We start from the raw sequence: 21,023 nt of genomic DNA, 5'->3' as shown, positions 1-21,023 counted from the left end.
TGTAAAGCAATCCTATACCTATGATCAGCGAAACTCTGGTTGCCACATGCCTGCGAGTCCACCCATTCATTCCCATTGTCTTGGCCACCAGCAAGCATCTGTGGTGTCATGGAATGCTCATAAACATTGCAATGGTTGCTGGGGGACTCTGGATAGGGGCACGCATGCAAACACCTGGGACAGTGGTCAGAGGACTGGGTTGAGTGGTGCGATGTGATCAGGAAAAAGCACAAAAGATACAAGGTTCTGAATGCGCCATTGACAGGCGTCACGGATCGGCTCTGAGAAACTGGGACAGGAACGTGATGGTCAGAACACCGAACCTGATCGTGGGAGAATCATTGAATCACAGCTCTGGAAGACTCTCAAAGTCCTTTTCACAGTTTACGAACAGTGTAAATTGTGACCTACTTCCCAGAGCTTAAAAAACGCTGAAAAAGAAGTTATATAAACCAGACGACTCTCTACCTCCGCTGTGCTACTCCCAAAGATGACGTTTCTCCACAAGCACAGTCAACAAAGGAAACGTCATCAAGTCTCTGCTCTCAAAATGCACATTCTGGCAAACACCAGCAGGATTTTCTCTGGCTTCTGGTTTCACTCTTGGCCAGAATCCACAAACCTGGAAGTGAAAATTTTCACCCCATGTCCTTTAATATCATCCCCACCAACTACTGGATATTATAATTACAATTTCAGATTGTGAGCCCTTTTGGGACAGGGAGCCATTTCGTTACTTCATTTTCTCTGTCAACTGCTGTGTGCGCTTTTTGTTGAAAAGTGGTATAATAATAATAATAATAATAATAATAATAATAATAATAATAATAATAATAATAATTTGTTATTTTATGAACAACCACCATGCTGTCATCATGATTTGTAACATGCGATCAGGGACATGTGATGGGTGAGGAAGCAGGAGAAGCACGGCCTCCGCACCAGAGTCCTTGGAAAAGAGCCGCCACACCCCACCATGTGTCCCTGCTTGCAACGGACTTTTCCTCCGGACTTTTTAAAGGGATTCAGGCCTGGTGCCATCACCACATCCTGTGGCAAGAAGTTCCACAGATTAATTGCGCTGGGTCAGAAAGGATGTGCCATTTGGGAGAGATGCAACATAAAGATGTTTTGTTTAACAGCTAGTAAAGAATTAACATTCTGTTTACCATCTACGTGGAATCGTTGTGGGAGGTCCCGCTCCGGGGATTTGGAGTGGGGTGTCACAAATACATGAATGACACCTAGCTCCTTGTGCCCCTGGGTCACTCTGACCAGCTACCATGTCCAACCTCATGCACACTTGAGGTTGATCCCGAACACACTAGAACACCTACTTTCTCTCAGTCCCTTGAAGAGGATGCTGCCCAGCTCCTGTCAGCTCTTCCGCAGGGGTCAGTTCAAAGGCTACCCCGCCACCAGCTGCTGAGTGCTGTTTCGGTTCAAGTGGAATCCGTCCCCTTGGTAGAGGCTCGCCTTGCCCCAAAACGTGTCCCAGGGCCTTAAGACATCCACACCCTCCTCCATCCATCACCCTCATGATGCCTCCGTCCCATTCTGGCATCCTGGCTACCCCATCTTCCTGCCCTGCACATGGACAGAGCAGCATTTCTGAAAATGGCATCCTGGAGGTGCTGCTCTTTGGCACCCAGCCCAGCACTCTCACATGGACGTCTATGCACTCTATCCCCATTTCCCAGCGTTGTCAGTGCCAACATGCTCAACAGATGCTGCCTCATCCCAGAGTTGACCACCAACCTATCTAGACAACATGCGACACCACAGCCTTCGCACCAGGCAGGCCACCCTGCAGCCTCCAAGCTCATCACAGACCAATCTCTCCATGTTCCTATAAATTGCCTTATCCACTACTAGTGCTCCCTCATTCCCAGAGGAATAAACTCATGGAGGACAGGTCTAATGCTCCCTCCAGGACCACAAATGACCAAAGCACTACAGGGGACTTCAGGTGTGGCTCACAGCACAGTGACTTCTGCACCAAAGTGCACTTTGGCATTTACAAGGGTTCTAAGCACTCGGTATACAGGATCTCAACTGAACTTTGGCCACCAATAACCTCTCAATAACCCGCCTTGCTACAGAGGTTTGTTCTGCAGGATATATTCCTGCAACGTGCAGCAAGCACTTCAGGAAATGGGACTCTTTCAACCTATCCGTGGCATGAACTAATTAAGAACTTCTCCACAGCACTCATGGGCATGCCCTCACAAGGAAGGTTTGGCTTCCACCTCTGTCTTTTTTTTGAGGACCAAAGACAATTTCTCTCCAGCAAGCTTTGCGCACACATTAAGTGCTCTGAAACAGCAGATGCCCTGGAAGAGACTGAACTGCAATGGGCAGGCCAAGAGCCACTGCAGTACTGCAGAGATTACTGCAGCACAGCTACACACCAGAGACTGTGGTGGGTGGGGAGGCAGAGCCTCCCCACCGGAGTCCTTTGAAAAGCACTGCTCCGTGTGAGGGCCCAGGCACCTCCGACCCATGCGCTACAATCCATGGCAGCGGTGCTTTTTGAAGGACTCCAGTGGGGAGACTCTGCCTCACCTGCCTCCCCACCGACCGCACGTCCCTGAATCTGACAGCCGAGTCCCACAGTCCTCTGAAGCAGGGGTGTCCAAACATTTTGGCAGGAGGGCCACATCATCTCTCTGACACTGTGTCGGGGGCCGGGGAAAAAAAGAATTAATTTACATTTCAAATTTGAATAAATTTACCTAAATGAATATATTAGAGATGGAACCTATATGAATGAATGACGGTCTTGCAATAGTTCAAGGCCTATAAAAGACCTTGCACAAAGCAAGGCCAGCCTTTCCTTTGTTGCCACTGCTGCATCACAGATGTGAAACAGCAAGTAGCGGAGGGAGCCCTCAACCCACAGCTTATGTGGAAGGTCGAACAGTCGTCCTCATGCTGAAAGCAGTTGCGTTGGGCCAGCATGGGCTCCAGCAAGTCTCTGGAGGGCCAGAGGCTCATTGGAGACTGGGGGCTCCCCGCGGGCCTGATTGGGAGCCCCCGAGGGCCGCAAGTGGCCCCCGGGCCGGGGTTTGGGCACCCCTGCTCTGAAGCCTTGCAATATGGCTTCTGAACAGCTGCCTATGGCTGCCTCACCAGAGCCTCTGAAGCTGCTGCCACCATTGCCTGATACCGGACTGGCTGGTACAGTCGGGTGTCTGGATGTGTCCCACCAGGACCAAGGAAGGTGGAGGGGGGAGGGGTCCAGGTGTCTCAGCTGCTCCTCAGCCAGAACCTGGAAAGAAGCCACCAGCATGGCAGAGCGAAGCACCTGCAGGCAGGGACACCAAGTGCTGGGCTGGACAGAGGAAAGGACCAGCTAGGCAGACGCCTCTGGAGCGCTCGAAAAGAAGCTGGCGCTGTCCCTCCCCCCGTTGCTGCTGACAGGTAGACTTGTTCTGCAGGAGGAGGCTCCACCAGCAAGCCACCCATCGCTCCGCCCTCTCCATGACCAGGCCACGCCCCTTTGGGCCCCTCCCACCTCCAGCAGTCCGCACTGCGTGGAATCGAACCGGAGACCTGCAACATAAGCCCCGCCCTGCCCCGCCCACTCCCGGCCGCACGCGCCAATCACCAGCTCGCTTTCGGAGTCAGAAAAGGGCGGGAATACGCGCGGCGAGTGACGCGGCGCAGGGCCAATCGCCGCGCGACTCTGGCAGCGAGGGGCGGGACTCGCTGAAGCCAGGCTCCTTCAGCAGCAGCGACGCTCTTCGCAGACAGCCTTCAGCGCGGAGACCCCCGGCCCACGAGCGGCCCCCACCTGCTCGAAGCGAGGCCTCCCCAGCTGGAAAGGCGGCTCCGCCGCGCTCCCCGCCATTCCCCTCAGCGCCCGCTGGGAACAGCCGAGTCTCAGCCGCCAGGCTCCGTCCGCTCTTCTCGCCCTCGCGCTCCGATTGGCCGGGGCGGTCCGCAGCTCCCGCAGGGCATGCTGGGGGATGTAGTCTGCGGCGAGTGGCGAGCTGCATCATGGGAAGTGTAGTCTGCGCCCCTTCGGGAAGAGCATCGTGGGAGTTGCAGTTGCACAGCACCTCCACCAGGCACTCTGATCTGTTCAGGGCAAATCCCAGCACGCGAACCCTCAGCCAGGCCCGTCACGTGGCTCGAACGGACAAAGGATTTCCTGGGCCACTGCAGTTAATCTGTGGCACTCCCTGCCACAGGAGGTGGTGGTGGCCCTGGACTTGGATGTCTCTAAAGATGTAGGGACTGCATGGGTTGTGTGCCGGAGTACCTCACACAGTGGCAGTACCTCACACAGTGGCGGTGGCGCTTTGCAGGGGCTTTGGTGCAGAGGCTCTGCCTCACCTGCCTCCTCACCCACCACGTGTCCCTGATTGCAGGTTACAAATCACATGACGGTAGGCCACCTCCAGTTCTAGAGGCAGCCTCTCTGAATGCCCGCTACAAGGGAGTGGCAACAAGATACAGGTGTGCAAAGTGCTCCACTTTGGAGGCTAGATGAGAGGGGCCTTGGCCTGATCTAGCAAGGCTCCTCTTACATTCTTAGAACCAGTACAGTCTATGGCTACACCACCATTTTTGAACCACCCAGTTCTTTAAAAGTTTAGCAAAAAGGCCAGCACTGCTTTGGTTTAAGAGCTGCTTTATTGTGGTGGCAGCACATGGTGAGGCAAGGGATAACACAGTAAGATGTTATGCTTTACCCTGGAGAGAAGTGAATAGTACTGGGGCTTGTTCTATGGAAAGCCACCACCATTAGAACTATTCATAGCTTTTCAAAGTTGGAGTTAGAAGTACTGACAGTTCCAAAGAGAGCCATTCGAGGTGTAAATGTTGACGTTCTTACACCAGTGACAAGACTGAGCTGCAGAGTAGGACTTCTCCTTTCAAAAGTCACCTCTGTTCCCCCTTCTCTGCTTTCGGTCCCAGCTACCATTCTCCTCACCTTATCAAGTGCTGGTTCGAAGCAGCACTTCAATTTAATGCCCACAAAGCATTTGGCATACTCAGAGAGCACTATGCAAGTGCCAGGCACTGTGGCTGCTCAGAGGTGGCTTAGTGGTGCATAGGAAGACTTTTGCTGTGCAGAGACCAGACATTTCTGTCTGGAGCAAGTTCCGCCTGGGCTTAGCAGAGCTCAAGCAGCCACAGCTTGATTGACAAGCTGCCCATTTTGCTCCTGATGAATTTGTGCCAGTGGGGTTACCATGATATGTCGAAGCAGGTGTCAGAGCTGCAGATAATCCAGGGGATGAAGAGTAGAAAGTGGAGACGAGGCTAGCTGGATCTCTGGACAGGCAGCTGAGCTGCCCCCGCAACTTTAAAACGGACATACCAAAAAAGAAAAGCCAACAATTAAGACAGGTGGTCAAGATGAGGGTGACACTGAGCTGGCTGCCAGAGCAGTATCACTGTGCGGGGGACTCTGCTCCCCACCAGACCAGCCAGATGCCAGAACATCTGTGTATCAGTCCCTGCCCACCCCGGCCTGCCTTCAGAGCACCACATGCCCTCTTTGTCTGGTGACAGCAGATTCCTCCCCTCCCCCTGCCTGGAGCTGCCAGGAGGGTCCCTCTGCCCCTGTTTTCACAGGTGTGCAGAGATCCCTGTTGACAACCACCCCTCACCCCATCTCTCCCTGCAGAATTTGTGCCAATCAAGACCCCCAGTATCAGTGTCCCAGCAGGCCCTGCCCTTGGGCACAATGCTCCTTCTTCCCTTCAGGGCCAGGCCGCTGCCTCTTCAAAGAGAGCATTCCCGGCCAGAAAGCCAGAGGCTTGACACATCCCTCTCTGGACTCCCGAAACAATGAACTTGCATAACTGTGGATTTAGTGCCACAAAGCTAGTGCTTTGTGCATGTTCAGCATGTGATTTGCTGCCCTGGGGAACTGAACAGGAACAACTGCAAAAAAAAAACCCAGAAATTTCTAAGCAACAAATTCAACCATCTTTATTTTTTTTCTTTAAAGTGCTTAAAACATAACAAGTTTCTTTTTCAAACATCACCCAATGAGCCCCTTAATACAAGCGAGAACCAATCCCCCCCCCCAGGCACCAGGTGCAAGGAGATGTGGCAGAGGCCTCAGCATGGACCCGAGTGGACAGGCACACTCATTCCTCACCCACCCACCCCCCTCAGCACTCATCAATGCACTCATACTGGAGAAAGACTAGCATGGTGCTCTGTGTCAGGCAAGATTTATCGGTTGTCTTGATCACAAGGAGGCCCAGATCTGGCCCCTTTTCTGTCTAGGTCAGAAGAATAAACAAAAGCAACACAAGTCAAATGGGCTCACCCAGGACAACGTAGGAAACATGCCTCAGTGCAACCGGAGACAGCATCACCTCTGGGTGATGAGGTGCTATGGCTGGAAGGTGACTGGCTCACAGGGAACAGGAAAGTATGTGAGGTGGAGACACATCGCTGATGGCAGCGGAAGAGCAAACATGGCATCTCCACACAGTCCACTAAGCCCACAGATTCCACCTACAAGTCACCCGGTCCATCCACAGACCGGGACTGAGGAATGTGGTCTCTCCTCCCACTTCCACAGCTCATCCACCACCTCATCAACACCTGCAGGTTATCTTCAGACTTATTTGCAGCACTCCTTGTGGTATTCAGATTTCTGCTGTTTGGGGACTGAACGTGTTGGTATAAGCCACATCCCACAAAGATGCAGGAGCCAGAGGTGATGCAGAAGGCCAAAAGGCCTGGCTCAGGATCTCTGGAGGAAGAAGGACCCCCTGTCCCAACAGAGAGCTGTAGTGCTTCACAGGACAGCCAGTACATCAGGAAAAGCCAAGGAAGAGTTTGGCTGGTGCCTTTCCTGCACAAACAAGCTGAAAATGTCAACTGCCTCCTCTGTATATTCAGCCTTTCTTGCACCTTCCTACCCCAAGACTCCCAAGGAAGCCACAAACACTCCGAAGTTATCAACTGTCCTTGCCGGGCAACCTTCCCACAGAGGTTGCACGATCTGACATGAGACAATGATGCAAACACCAAGTTAAAAATGGTTCCTTTTATCTGCCCCCACCAATCTTGGTCTCTGGACAGGCAGAAGCAGGCTGGAGCCAAAAGAACCTGGCAGCAGGAACCACACTTGGGGGGAAATGGGAGATGGACTGCAAGGAGAATGGTCACGGAGGCCAAGGAATGGAGGCCCACCTAAGCTGGGAACCAGAACATCCGAAGCAGCAGGAGAGACCATCTCAGTCGATTTAAAGCAACTCTGCCCTCAGGCAGGGCTCCTGGGAAGCACAGCTGGGGCCAGTGACACAGGAACAGACAGGACACATCCCCAGGGCTAGATCTCAGGACCAGCCAGGTCTCGTGGCCACCTGCCTACCTGCTGCAGGAAAAAGAGCCCTTGCCCTGGAGCAGTGCTCACCAGGCCCTTTTTGCAAGGAAGAAGACCAACAGAGTTCCTGGAAACTGATGCTGCCTCTGAGCGCAACAAAATGCAGCAGTGGGATGTGGAACCTCCAGGGCCCCAAAGTCCAAGGAGAGAACAGTGAGGCTCCGAGAAGGGCAGCTGCCCAGCCGGCAGCCCAAGAGAGGCTTGAGAAACAGCCAGCTGCGTTCTCCAGGGTCCTGCTGCCCCCTTTGGTTCTGTGAGCTGGAAGCACCCTGAGAAACGCGAGCTACAGCCTGCCAGAGGCCCAGAAGGAAAGCGAGAGAGCTGTCAGGCCAGGCATCCTTACAGGGCAGCATCACCCTCACATTCCACACAGCCCCTTCCTGGCCCCCACCATGCACTGGACAATGGGGAGCGCCCAGGAGCCTCTCACACTAAGGGGTGTCAGTGCATCGCCTGCATCTAAAGTTGTCCCAATCTCCCACTGCCACCACCTGGCCAATCTCTCTCTGTGTCATCAACAGAGTGCAGAAAGAAAAACGAGACTGAAGGACCAACTGCTCCAGAAGCTGGAACAAAAAGGCACATTTTTTCCTGATTATTACTGCGATGTGTGTGTTTGAGACAGAAAGAGAAAGCCACGCTTCAGAAGTCCCACTGATGCACATTCCTTGCCTGCCTCCACAGGCCACCTTACAGTGAGGAAAAGAGGACAAGGAAAAAGACAGACAAGGTGGGCTGCAGCATCCCTGCACCAGCATGCAGTGGGGAACTCAACACCAGGGGCTGTGCAGACACAGGGCTCTAAGCCTTTATTGCCCCACTGTATCAAGACAGAGAGCAGCGGAGCCACGAGGACTCCAGAGAACAGCACTACAAAGAGACCAGGTCAATCCTGGGGGGTGTGGGGTGGTTGGCACAGACCTGAAGGGCCCAGCAGGCAGAGCTAGTCCCCAAGTAACACTGAGACCCCTCCAAGTGCAATGGGGTTCTCCTAGAGTGAATCAATTGCAAAGTGCCTCTCCTCGGCCACACAACTTTTCCGATAGATGGGCTCCCCATCAGTCTGTATTTCTTCCCCCACCCACCCACAAGCAACATCCATCACCAAAAACAAGTAGGAAGGACTATGGGGATCAAACAACGAGTGACAGTCAGGCAGCCTGGACAAAGGAAGCACACTGGCCCCAGGTGTGCACTGCCAGCCAAGAGAGCCAGACCCCACCAAGTCAGCTGGCCAAGTGACAGACTGGAGAGTTTGCAGGTGGGGGTGGGGGGGTAAAAGCTCTTGAGCAATCCTTCATTAACAGAACCAGAACCAGGCTGGGAAGAGGAAAGGCTGCACACCCATGCCAGCTATCGTTCTGGCTGCAGCACCGATCCGTATGTAGTCATGCAAGTCCGGCTGCACCCTCCAGAGTTTGTTCAGCGCAGAAGTGGGCCCTGTGCGGATTGGGGCCACATGCCACACCAGCCAGTGACCCAAGGGACAGGGAGCACAGAGCACTCTGCGAACTGTCTCTCCCTGTAAACCGAAGCAAGGAGGAGCCATGGGGGGGAACAAATGGAGGGAGGCCATGACAGGTGAATGGAGGCTACTTGGCAATCTTTGGCTCCCCTCCGAGGGGGATCTGCAGCAAGGTGGGGGACTGCTCCATGATGCGCACCAGGAGCCGGTCAATGTAGTTCTCCAGCTCCTGCACATGCTCCTGCTTCTTGCCCAGCTCAGCTTCTCGCTTCAGCACCAGCTGGATCAGCTCCTCGTGGGTCAGGTGATAATACTTGGCTGAAGGGTCCAGACCAGCAGGGTCCTGAAAGCAGAGAGAGGATACAGTGGTGAGGAGCAGAGGCTTCTGAGACTCTGCCTTACAGGAGAAGCAGCGCTTGATCCCAGCCCTGATCCAGACCTAACGAGCTGAAGCTGGGGGGGGGGGAGATTCTGGTCAGATAGCAGGAAAACATTCTTGGCAATGACAGCGAGCTGACCATGGTGCTGACTGCTAAGGGAAGAGGCGGGTCTCGCTGGCACCTCCTGGAGGTGGTCTAGGGCAGGGGTGTACAAACTTTTTGGCAGGAGGGCCACATCATCTCTCTGACACCGTCGGGGGCCGGGAAAAAAAGAATTTCAAATTTGAATAAATTTACACAAATGAATATATTAGAGATGGAACTTACGTGAATGAATGAAGGTCTTGCAATAGCTCAAGGCCTGTGAAAGGCCTTGCACAAAGCAAGGCCGGCCTTTCCTTCGCTGCCACTGCTGCATCACAGATGTGAAACAGCAAGCAGTGGGGGGACTCCTCATCCCACAGCTCACGTGAGACGTCCAACAATCACCCTCATGATTGGGCCAGCACGGGCTACAGCAAGTCTCTGGAGGGCCAGATGCTCATTGGAGGCTGGGGGCTCCCTGTAGGCTGGATTGGGAGTGCCTGAGGGCAGCAAGTGGCCCCAGGGCTGGGGTTTGAACAGCCCTGGTCTAGGGGGATCTTCCCCACTGAGCCAAGCAGGGGCTTGGCAAGGTGACTTGGAAGACCAACTCTAATGCCAGGACCCCAACAAGCCACCCAGAACAAAGGAAGCCCTAGGACTTGGCTCCTTCCGCCTCCCTCCTCAGACTGGATGTGCTGCCCACGTGACTTTCTTCTGAACGCCACAAGACCAGAGTCCAGTTCTTCCTCAGGACATCAGACTCACAGTCTCTAACGCAACCCTGGAACTCTGGGGGGGGGGGGGAGATGAAATAATGGTGGCCAGATTGGCTCCTCCGCCCAGAGGTGCAGGGCTGCCATTGTTCCCTTAGGTGCACATGCTGCTCTCAGATACTTTTCGACTATAAAACACAGGAAATGTGGAGAGAGGACAGGACATATCCAAAGACCCCTTTTTCCTTTCCGTGTTTACCGATATGGGATCTTGAAAAAAGTGAAAGTCAGCATTTGCCTGCAGCGCTAGGAAGGAAGACGGAGGAGAGCTCGAGATGGAGCATCCAGCTCAGGGGAAGCGGGCCTTGAGTGCAAGGGCACAGGACAAGTCCTTCCTTGGGTCTCTCTCGGGAGCTCCAAGGCCTTTCTAGCAAGGCAACATGTGCTGCCCACAGCTCACCTCACTAGAAAGCCCCAGAGTTCCACCCCCCCTTACCCTTTTGGGCTCTGTGTTTGCCAGCTGCAAAACTGGCACTGTGGAATCAATGCTGCTTGGCTTGGGTCTCTGCTGACCAGACAGGGCAGGACTCCGGCCAGAGGTCGGGCTGCGTTGCTGCTGCTTTGCTGCTTCCTCTTCCCCAGTGGTCTCTGGCATTGGAGTGTTGATGGGCCTCACCAGGTGTGGACTGCAAGAAACAAGCAACAGCATTAGGTGATCTCCTTGTTCAGGAAAGAGGGGGTGCAGAAAACAGGAGAAAGGGGCATCTTCCCTCTCCCCATTCCACTGTTCTGTGTACACGTGATATCTGCAAAAGGCCTAACAACAGAAAGGCCATCTGTGGAACCCTTGGTGGTGGGCAGAAAAAAAATCCAAAAACTGTAAGTGGAACACGAACCTTGTATTGCAAGACCTCTCATAGAAGGGAGTTGGTCAGACTCCTGGAGGAAAGCTCCATCATGGTTTCAAGTCATGAGGACTGTAGACTCCCTCTGAAATCCAGAGGTCACCCTTCTTGGGATGCCTGGTGCAAGGGAGCAACCCAGGATGCAGGGATCCTGTGGTCTTGAGTGCTCCCAGAGGCAACCAGTGAGCCACTGCAGGATACAGAAAGCTGGACCAAATGGGTCCTGGCTCTGACCCACAAGGGCCTTTCTGATATTCTGATTAGAGTAATGGGGAGAAAAAACAAGAGGCAGGGAGCCAGCCTGGGGCTCTTTTGTCAGGGCTACCCTGTGTCCTCCGAGGCATGTTGGAAGCTGCCTTCTAACCTTTCCCCCAAGTCCGAGCCCTCTTCAGCGAGGCCAGCACTGCCTGCGCTGACCGGCAGCAGTGGCCCACCACTCAAGCAGGGGACTTTCCCCACTTTGCCTAGAACTGAACTGGGGACCACCTGCATGCAACACATGAGCTCCATCTCAGAGCTGTGGGGTCACTGCCCCCACCCCCAAGACGGTTCGGGGGAATGCACAACCACACTCACTCATTTGCAAATGTTCTGGTGGCCCTAATAAAAGGCATGACACTGGCTGTTGTGACAGGAGTTTTGCCTAGTGGACCAAAACTGCAGCATGCAGGCCCCACAAACAGTGTCAGCCCTGTGGGAGAAAGAAACCTGCACACTCCTTGCACTAAAGCATCCAAAGAGCCGGCCCGCATCTGCACCCTGGAGCTTCCATCCCCTGCTGCCCCTGCACATGGTCCTCCCCAAACCCAGAACTGGATGCCAGCAGACGTTCACTTGCCCACAGGGCCAAAAAAGACTTTGCTGCCAAGAACAGTTCCAGATGAAGTGCCTCCCCAGTCACTCTGGAGCTGTGCTGGCAGAGCCTGTGCAGCGTGGCATTGCTCCCCCTGCTTCCCACTTGGGGACAGAGAGGCCCCACAGCAGAGGCTTGCATGGGAAGGCTGGGAGAAAACCCTTACTGGGGCTGCTGTGGAGCAAACACAAACACACATGGTCCCTGCACTCCAGGCCGAGAGGCTTCAGACCAAACAAGCAAGATGGGAAAGAATGGTGCAGCTGGGGGGGGGGGGACTGGAGAGCAGCAGAAGGGCGAGTAAGGAGAGGTGGTGCTGCCACGCCTCTTTCCGCAGCAGCAAGCAGCCCCTGGACACAGCCAGCTCCACAGCGAGTTGAACACGGGAAGTCCAGTGCCATCTACACCAACCCTGGACAGCTGCTGCCAGTCAGACGTCAAACTAGGCTGCATTGGCAGGAGGAGAGTATCCAGGTGGCGGGGAGGAGTGGCACCGGCTACACTCTTCAGCCACACCCCGCCTGCAAAACTGTGCCCATTCTGAGTGCTGCTCTCTAAGAGAGATACATGAATAAATCTGGCAGACCAACAATGCACTGGATGATGGAGGGCCTCTTGTCACCCAGTCCGGGCTGCCCCCAGGCAGAATTCCAGCAGCATGCATGCGCACGCATGCCCCCCTGCCTTCTAGCCAAGCCAAGACGCCCCAAATGGGACAGCCTTCTGCACCCCCTCGTACAGGTGCTCTAGCTGTGGGGTCTGCACATGGCGCAGCTGCTGTGTTCTGCAGCACCACCTCCTAGGCACTACTGTCCAGGAGCCAGTGGTGCTCCACCCCAGAGCAAGCATACAAGCAATGGGGACAAAGAGAGGCTATATTTTCATAAAACACACAAGCACTGATTAAGATCAGATTTTTTTTGAAAAGCATCGGCCAGAATAAATTCCTTTCAAAAATTAAGATGGAATCCACTACTAATACGTAACCTCTAAATATTGAATTTATGACCATTTGATGAAAGCCTGATTTTCTTGCAATTCTATCACTTTCCTGAGAGTAAGCCCCACTGAACACAATAGGACTTACTTCTGAGTAGATATGCATAGGATTGTGGCCCGAGTCATGGAAAAATTGTGGGAACATCATCATCTCCAGGAGTCCACAAATATTGGCTTACACCCAAACATCAATCCATCTTCCAGCACATGCACACACCTCACACACACCCCAACTTCCCCACACTCACAACAGCCCCAACAAACACAAGCACACACACTCCAGGGCTCTAACAGCAGAGAAGTCCAATCCCACCCTGCTGCTGCGACTGCATTTTCACAGAGAGCACTTTGATCAAACTGAATGAAACCGCGTATTGAGTCAGGCTTTATGCAGGTTGTGAACATACCCCCTGAAGTCAGCTCTCACACACTGCACTCCCAGCAGAGATTCGGGAGAGGGCATCTCTGTGGTGGTGCTTTGCAAGTGGAACTCCCTGCCTCCAGGGACTAGAGCCTCCTGGGCCCCTCCCTGCCAGTAGCTGGAAGCCCACCTGCTCTCTGGGGTGGTTGGATTTAGGTTTCCTCTGTTTTCTGGTCACTGTGTTGTTCCCGTTAAAGGTTTTCTTTTGGAAGCTGCCTCAGGCGCCTTCCTTTGGATGAGGACAGGTGGGGTAAATACTGCATTTTATGCCAATAAAAGGTTCCTGAATCTGAACTACAGCAAGCCGAGTCCGATGTGGCTGATCTAGAGGAGCTGCAGGTGCCGCCCTAGTCAAGGCATGAATGGGAGAAGACTTCTAAATGGAGGGGGCTGGCTGGGGGGGCATTCTTTCCACCAGCAGGGGCCCATTTCACCTCTGGGTGCACAGAGGGCTTCCCAGCAGGGGGGCTGTGGCTCTCTCTGAGGAACATCTCGGTTGGGGAAAAGTCAGCCATGAGTTTGAACAGTCACTGCATCTCCTTCCCACACCCCACCACAAGGGTGTGTTCTCCAAGCCGTCTCCTACTAACAGCTAGTCTGGAATGTGCCATGGCCACAGCTGCCATACATGGAGAGATCCGTGGCATCAAACTGACACTGGGACTCCCAGCTTTCTTTCCTGCCCACGTGGTAGGCTCTGGTCCCATCAACTTCTGGGTGAGGCTCAGATTTTCTGCACCCGCCTGCATCACTTGCCACTTGCATTGAGTTCCACTGGCCACGGCACATTCCCAGTTTGTCCAGTCCCTCGGTTTGAAGACAAGACACAATCTTGGAGCTGCTGGCTGCCCCATCTGCTTTTCACCTGCTGGAATAATTTGGCACCATGGGCAATGGGGGTCCCTCTGCTCACTGCTCACATCCTCTCCAGTTCATTTACGGAAAAGTGCCTGCCCCCACCCAGCTCCCTTGGGAGCCCCGCTGCTCTTGCAAGCAGCCTCTGAGTAGTATAAGGTGGCTTCCTTGCTCCAGGGAGGCAGAGGAGGACAGACAACTGCCAGGAGGGGGCTGCACGCCCCCAGCCCCTCCCACCAGCATAGACAGGCAGAACAGCACTCACTGGGTGACCAGACTCTTCGCGGAGGCAGTGAAGAAAAATTCCCTCCCCCACTCATTCACTACTCCTCGGGCACCTTATAGAGGAGATCCATATAGAAACAGCACCACCTGCTGACCAAAAACAGTCTAAAAATGTCTGAGCACTTTAAGTCCTGAGCATTCGCGGCCCAGAGCTCTGCGCCTGTTTTTAAATTCCAGGATAAGACAGAGAGACTGCAGCGGCCTGCTTTCTGCACAGCAGGGAAAGAGCTGCTCCCCCTCCCACCAGCCCTCTGCGGAAGCACAAGGCCTCTCCGAGCATCTGTGGTGCCAGAGAGTGGTGGAGGGCTCCTCAGCACTGTCAACAGTGTCCAGAGTGACCCCTGCCCCTCCTTGCTGCAGTCCCCTTCCTCCCAGCTGCTCCAGAGAGCGGAAAGGTCACTCCACAATAGCAAGGGATGTGGCATGGGGGGAGTCAAGAAAGCACTAGCAGAGACCCCACTCGCAGTTTCTGGGCCTCCTCTCCCTCCCTCCCTCCCTCGGCTAAACTCTATGCCAGCTGCAGCAGCCCCATGAGCAGAACACTCCTCTCCCTGCATCTAAAGCTCCTCCAGCCAAGACCTACAAGTGGCCAAGTCACGCATGAGCGTGTGACATTGTCTGTGCCCACCAGCAACCGCCCTGCTCCCTCTGCCAGCTGCAGCTGGGCTCCAGGCCCAACACCTTCTCATCAAGGCCGCAACTAGTCATCTTCCGTGGAAAGAAGGCAAGGGTGTCTGTTGGGGGAAAAGAGTGGCACCCACAGGCATTCGGGGACTGGCCAGGAGCAGAATGAACACAGCAGCCTCAAACACTGCCAGGCAGGCCGTGTCTCTGCAGCCTCCGTACTCCTCTAGAGAAAACCCGCTGCTTTCCACTCTCCAGCACTCCTCCCTTGCCCTTCACAGGCAATGCCACTCCTGCCAGGGCAGCAAGGAACAGAGAACGCCACCAGCCACCAGGACCCATCCCACGGTTTCTGCGTTAACCCTTAAGATCCAACAGTTAACGTTCACTCACGTGAGGACAAAGAACACACCATAGAACAGGAATGTCACAGAAGAATTTAGGGAAATGACAACAAAAAGAGGCTGAGAAATTCTCCATTCTCTTCCCCAGCCCTTGGACTGTCTCCATGCAATTGGACTTGATGGGTCCCAGTCTAGATTTTGCCTCCTATTCTGCAGAGTTCAGGGTCAGCCTGCAACAAAGATATTTCTGCACCTGAAACACTCCTGGGGCAAACGCCAAAACATTTTCCAGATTCCAAGCAACAGGTCAAAGATGCACAACATCTTCAGCTGGAAATCTGGACCACCCCCTCTGCGCGCTCCAGAGTTGCTATTCTCCCTCCTTACCCCTGGGTGACCTCACTCAGGCCCATGGCTCTCAATACCACCCACACATTGACCAACACCCAGCTCTACCTCTCCGCCCCAGAACTTTCTCCTGCTACCCAAACCCACAACTTCAACTCTGGCTAACATTCCAGTGTGGACACTCAAAAAATCAAATAAATAAATAAATATGCAGAAGACCAAACTTGACTTCCTCTCCTCGCACTCGCTCCACAACCACAGCTGCCATGCAGCCTGCAAAACATGTGTGTAACCCTGCCCTTCCCCTTCACTCCTCTCCCTCCTGCATTCCCATGTCATGTTTCTTCTCCCTCGGCAACACTGCTAGATCCCGTCCCTTCCTTTCTGCCCTTCCAACAAGTCAACTCAAGTTCTGGCCCTGGTCCTCTCCTGCCATCTCCTCCTCCTTGCTGGTCCTCCACCAGCTCCTCCCAGCCAGCCCTCCCTCCCACCAGCCCTCTACTGCCAAGGTCACTCACCTCCCAGACTGCCTGCCTCCAGATGCAGCACCACCCCCTTGACCTTGAAGCCCCCTCAACCTCTCAGCCCTCATCTCCCACCACATTCCTGCCCAGGGCCTGGGTCCTCCAGCTCCAGCACTCTCCACTCTCCTGTTCCTCCCCTGTCCTCCTAAGCTTGCAGCTGCCTCCTCGAACACCTCAGGAAGCTTCCCCTCTCGCTTCCCTCAAACCCCTCCTTGAATCCCACCTTCTTCCAAAGGGACTCCATACCAGAGTCCCTGTTCCCTCCTGTCACTAAGCCAGAGCAGGTGGAACCTTAACAGCCACACGAGCTCCCCTCCTTTACTCCCTTCTCTCCCCTACAGGCTCCCTGGTGCCTGCAACTGGACTGTAAGCCCCTCAGGGCAGGGACCTCCATGTAGTGCATGTACAGTGCTGGTGCTGCACCAATCCCCACCTCGGTCAGCATCTGATTCAGCAAAGGGACATGACCCACCAGCAGCCCAAGCTGAGCAATGGACTGAGGGGGACTCCCCACTGCACACACTAGCTGGGCTTTCCTTTATTCCCTCACCTGCCTGAGAGCTCTGCATTCCAACAGAGGCCCCCCTCAGGGCATGGACACACCAGCCACCCAAGAGCTGAGTCTTTTCCCTGCCTGCTTCTGGAGGGGCGTTTCCAGATTGTTGTCTTCCTCCATCTGTTTTTATGCTGCTCCTTTCCTCTCTGTTCTTGTGGCAGCGTTTTTTTAAGCATTTGTATCACAGATAGTCTTTGTCTGAATGACTGAGCCACCTTGGACAGATCCAGGAAAGGCAGGTTCCCAGTCAGTCCCTTTCCCCTCCACAGCCTCCTGTCCTCTGCCCCTCCACAGCCCAGCAGCCCCTCTGCCTCAGACAGAAAACCGAAGGAGAATACGGGGGGGGGGGTTTCCTGGTTCCAAGCCAGAGAGCCCCACATAGCTGATGGCAGACTCTTTTTGTTCAGAGGACGGCAATGTCGCAGCAGCCAACCAAAAGAAGCCGCTCTCCTGCCAAACCCACCTGCACCCTCCAAGCCACAGGAGCCAGCTCAAGGGCACACAGCAGGCAACTGCTGGAGGCCCACACCCGAGCCAAGTGATGGCACAGCCCCAGGAACTCCCCACATTCCTCCTCCCTCACAAGGAGGCTGGAATGGGAAGCACATGCCGGATTATTCCAAAGTTTCAGGTCTTCTGGAGATTTTGCATCTCCAGCCCACAGCCCCTGAAGCAGCCGCCTCCCAAGGCAGAGAAGGCCACACGGACTGGCAGCACCTCTTCACACTGGTGCCCCCCCCCCACCTGCCAGGCCTTGTCTCCATCATGGAGCTGCAACTTCAGCTGGGTCATCCCCATCAGGGTGTGTGTGAGAGCGTGAAGTCACCAGACCACCACGTGGACCACTTTCAACAACAGCCTTTTCACCTCTCGGAACAAAGACCCAGATGGGTGATTGACGGTTCAAATCAGCAAGACCCTGCAGACCCTACGCAAGCCAGGCCCAAGTTGTCCCCTTCTGCAAAGACTAAGGCAGACAGTCATTTCTGCAAGCTTCGAGTCCCAAAAGGTGGGACGGAGGTGGCAGGCTGGCAGCTGCCTTCTGAATCTGTGCAGAAACAGATGGAAAACCTCTGGTTTGACATGGACATTTACCTGAACCTGCCCTCCAATGCCCATGAACTCTGGTGGTTCCCACCAAACTGCATTGATAGTTCAGGCATCGTCTCACTCCCTGTGTTGGGAGGTCCACATTCAGGGGCTGGGGAGCAACATTTCACCTTTTAGGTATCATGGGATAATGCAAGGAGTCTGACTGTCACACTGCTCGGGGGGGGGGGTGTTTACAGGTCTCTGGGGATATACAGGCAGTGGTTCCTCCAGCCCCCAGCCAGGGGAGCCACATTCAAGCAAGCCACCCATCATTCTGCAAGCCTGCCACTGACTCCCCTCCCCCCCCACACCTTTTGCACTACTGATAATGTCCACGTTCCTCAATCTATTGAAGAGAAATTTCAGGCACCCCCTCCCTGGCTGCCTGTTCTCACACAGATACCCTCCCCTGGATGCCGACTGCCCAGAGGAGAACCACTGAAGACTGATGCTGCATCTGGGTTTACACTGCTGGACTCACATTTAGGCACGTGTAGCAATGGAACATGGAAGGCGTTTGTGGAGGCATTTCTCTATGCAGAGCGAAAGCACAATCAAGGAAGATGAGCCCAAGATGAAGCTGAAGGAGCACTGGTAAAGATGCCAACCCGCCATGCGTGAAGGCTGGAGCAAAGGACTGAGGGCCAGGAACAGTGGCAATTCCACTGCGGGCTGCCAGCCAAGGCACCTTCTGGGGACAGCAGAGGGCCCCTGGACAGCTTCCTCAGGACATCTCGAAATGCACATGGAGAAAAGGGAAGGACAACCACACACACACCACACATGAGCCTCCCCTCCGGTGCTCACCTGCTGGCTGTCTGCCGGAGAAGCCCTTCTTCCGCTGGCTGTGTCTCCACGGGCAGGACCGGAGGAGCCGAGGCCATTCCGCTGAGCGAGGGCCAGGCAGACCCCCCGCTGCAGGCAACTTGGACAATGGGAGAAGGGTACTCAAATCCCCCAGGGCGGGGGGCTGCTCCAAGGGAAGGCGTGGAGGCGGCCAAGGGCTGGGGGCCATGCAGGAAGGGGGCAGCTGGCTGGGACTCCGAGTGGCTGGCAGGAAAGGGGCCTGGCAGGAGAGCTTCTAGGTCAAGGACTCTGGAGTTGAGGAGGGCCCGGCAGGCTGAGGCCGGAAGCACACCTGGGCGCTCCTCCACAAAAGGATTGTTCTTAGCAGGAGGGCCGGGCCAGGAGGCAAAGGGGTTGCCTGGCATCATGACTGTGTCACGCGTGCTGCTCTGCCCCCGTCTCGCAGACTGCCAGAAGCCTGCCGGCTTGAAGTCCATCACCCCGTCCTCAGACCAGCTGGATGAGAGCTCAGACTCCCCAGTCCAGCCACCCCCCGTTCTTTCCCTCAAGGTCCCCCTTGCTGAAAGCTGAGCGTGTGGCAGCCCAGGAGGGGGCGCCTGGCCAGCGCTACTTCCCGCTGGCTCTACCTGCGAGGAGTCCAGGCCGAGTCCATCTCCCTGCTCCTGTATGGACACCGGACTGCACTTGCCAAGGCCAGGCCCTTCAGGCCGCTCCCAGCCTGGGCAGTCCTGAGGCAGCCACAGCTGTTCCTCCTCCAAGGCCGTCCAGAACATCACCGGAGCACTGGCTGCAGACTCCTGGAGGGCTTGGGAGGGCCTGGCCCCCGTCTGCCCAGGTCTGGGAAGCTCCTGCGCTGTCTGCACCAGGGCCTGCCCAGGGAGTTCTGCTGGCCTAAGGGCACCCCAAGGAGGGCTGTTGGGCCCCCCCCTCTCACGACTGCTGGCCTGCTCCTGGGCACCCACCTGGCCTAATCCACCCACGGGGGGCTTCGGAGGGCAAGTCGCAGACTGCCCAGCCTCCCCGGGCCCCCTATTTGCCACCAGCAGGGCACCCTCAGAAGAAACCGCTTGGCTCGTCAGCTCCTGAGCCGGCACGGGAGCATCAGCTTCGGCAGACTCTCCAAAGCTCTCGGTGACGTGACCGGTGCCCTCTCCACCTGCTCCAATTATCACTGCTGGCACAGAGGAGGCGCTCACTTGACCCAAGGGGGGGCCCTGCTGACACGTTTCCCCTGCTGGGTCCTCCTGTGGCTCACGCTCTGCTGCACCTTCCTGCCACCTGGCGCCCTGCGTGCCCCACACCGCCCTGCTTGCTTCCTCTTGCAGGCTGAGGGGGGTGAACCTCCTTGGAGGCTTTGGAGGGGGGGGCTCAGCTGTCCTGCCCTCCCCCTTCCCTGCGTGCTCTTCCCCACCTTCAGTGCTGCAGCCCGGTTCCAGGGGGGTTTCATCCACCACTTCCTCGGAGGGGGCCTGGTGCCTAGAGCCTGCTGACATCAGGCCGGCAGTTTGCTCTGGCCTGCCCAAGTCCCGGCTGTGCAGCTCAGCCCAGGAGCTGCTCCCTGCTTCAGCCTCAGCAGCCGCGCCCCCCAAAGGCAGCACCAAAGTAGGTTCTTCCCAGGCACTCGCTCTGGGGGTGCTCTCCTCCTCCCCCCCCTCCAAGAAAGCAGGCCTGCTTGTAGTATCTGCCACAGCCTGGCCAAGCGCCAGCTTGGGGTCAGAGAGAGTGTCACCAGTGGCCCCAGCAGACAAGACTGGCCACTGGCCTTGCCAGGTTCCAGCAGCAGCCATGTCACCCTCCCTGGCCAGCTGCTCCCTGTGGGGCTGGCCCCTTCCAGGCCCCTCAGCCCCTGCAGAGCCTCCTGTCCTTGAGGCCTCCTCCCAGGCTCCAGGTGAAAGCACTGCCCCCCATGGCAGAGCAGTGTCCTCAGGCCACCTCTCCAGCTGCTCCCCCAAGCACCCCGTCAGCCCCCTCTCAGGGGCAGAGTTGGGTAGCCCTCCACGGGCTGGACAGGGCTCTTCTCTCTCCTGGTGGCTGGTGTTGTCTTGTGGCTCCCCCTTGCTCTCACAGGGGCCTGCTCCATCCCAACCGCCAGCAGGGGCAACAACGTCCAGGGTGGCGGCAGGGGGCTGAGGGGGTCCCCTCCAAGCTTCTGGCCGGAGTCTGCTGGTGGCAAAGGCATCAAAGTTGTCATCCCAGTCCAGGGGGGGCTTAAATGCAGCAGCAGCAGCAGCCACCTCACAGTGGCTTGCGCTGTAGGCTGCAGCCTCAACCTGCAGCTCTCCGACTCTTACGAAGGCAGCAGGGCCACGATCCGCAGTGAAACAGGCGTCCTTGTCAACCTCTGGTGCAGCAAGCCACTCAGGTGGGGAACTGGAGGGAAAGCGAGCGGGGAGGAGAGTTCAGTG

General features: G+C 55.6%; 2 protein-coding genes across 2 annotated transcripts in view; both read right to left on the bottom strand.

Moving 5' to 3' along the window:
* SFXN5 (sideroflexin 5) overlaps positions 1-3,911 on the bottom strand; it is an 80,188-nt gene extending 76,277 nt beyond the window's left edge. The window contains exon 1 of the mRNA XM_066632530.1: positions 3,797-3,911. Coding sequence (XP_066488627.1) covers positions 3,797-3,853 — 57 coding nt within the window. The 5' untranslated portion in view covers positions 3,854-3,911. The remainder of the gene's footprint in view (positions 1-3,796) is intronic.
* A 2,027-nt stretch (positions 3,912-5,938) lies between these two features.
* The window catches only part of RAB11FIP5 (RAB11 family interacting protein 5), a 34,909-nt gene continuing 19,824 nt past the window's right edge, over positions 5,939-21,023 (bottom strand). Inside the window, exons 4-6 of the mRNA XM_066631718.1 lie at positions 18,619-20,988; positions 10,502-10,691; positions 5,939-9,171 (exon numbers count right to left, since the gene is read on the bottom strand). Coding sequence (XP_066487815.1) covers positions 8,956-9,171; positions 10,502-10,691; positions 18,619-20,988 — 2,776 coding nt within the window. The 3' untranslated portion in view covers positions 5,939-8,955. The remainder of the gene's footprint in view (positions 9,172-10,501; positions 10,692-18,618; positions 20,989-21,023) is intronic.

Source organism: Tiliqua scincoides, chromosome 6 (genome assembly GCF_035046505.1).
Source record: "Tiliqua scincoides isolate rTilSci1 chromosome 6, rTilSci1.hap2, whole genome shotgun sequence".
NCBI lineage: Eukaryota > Metazoa > Chordata > Lepidosauria > Squamata > Scincidae > Tiliqua > Tiliqua scincoides.
Note: the sequence above shows the minus strand (reverse complement) of the source record. Positions and strands in the feature narration are given on the sequence as shown.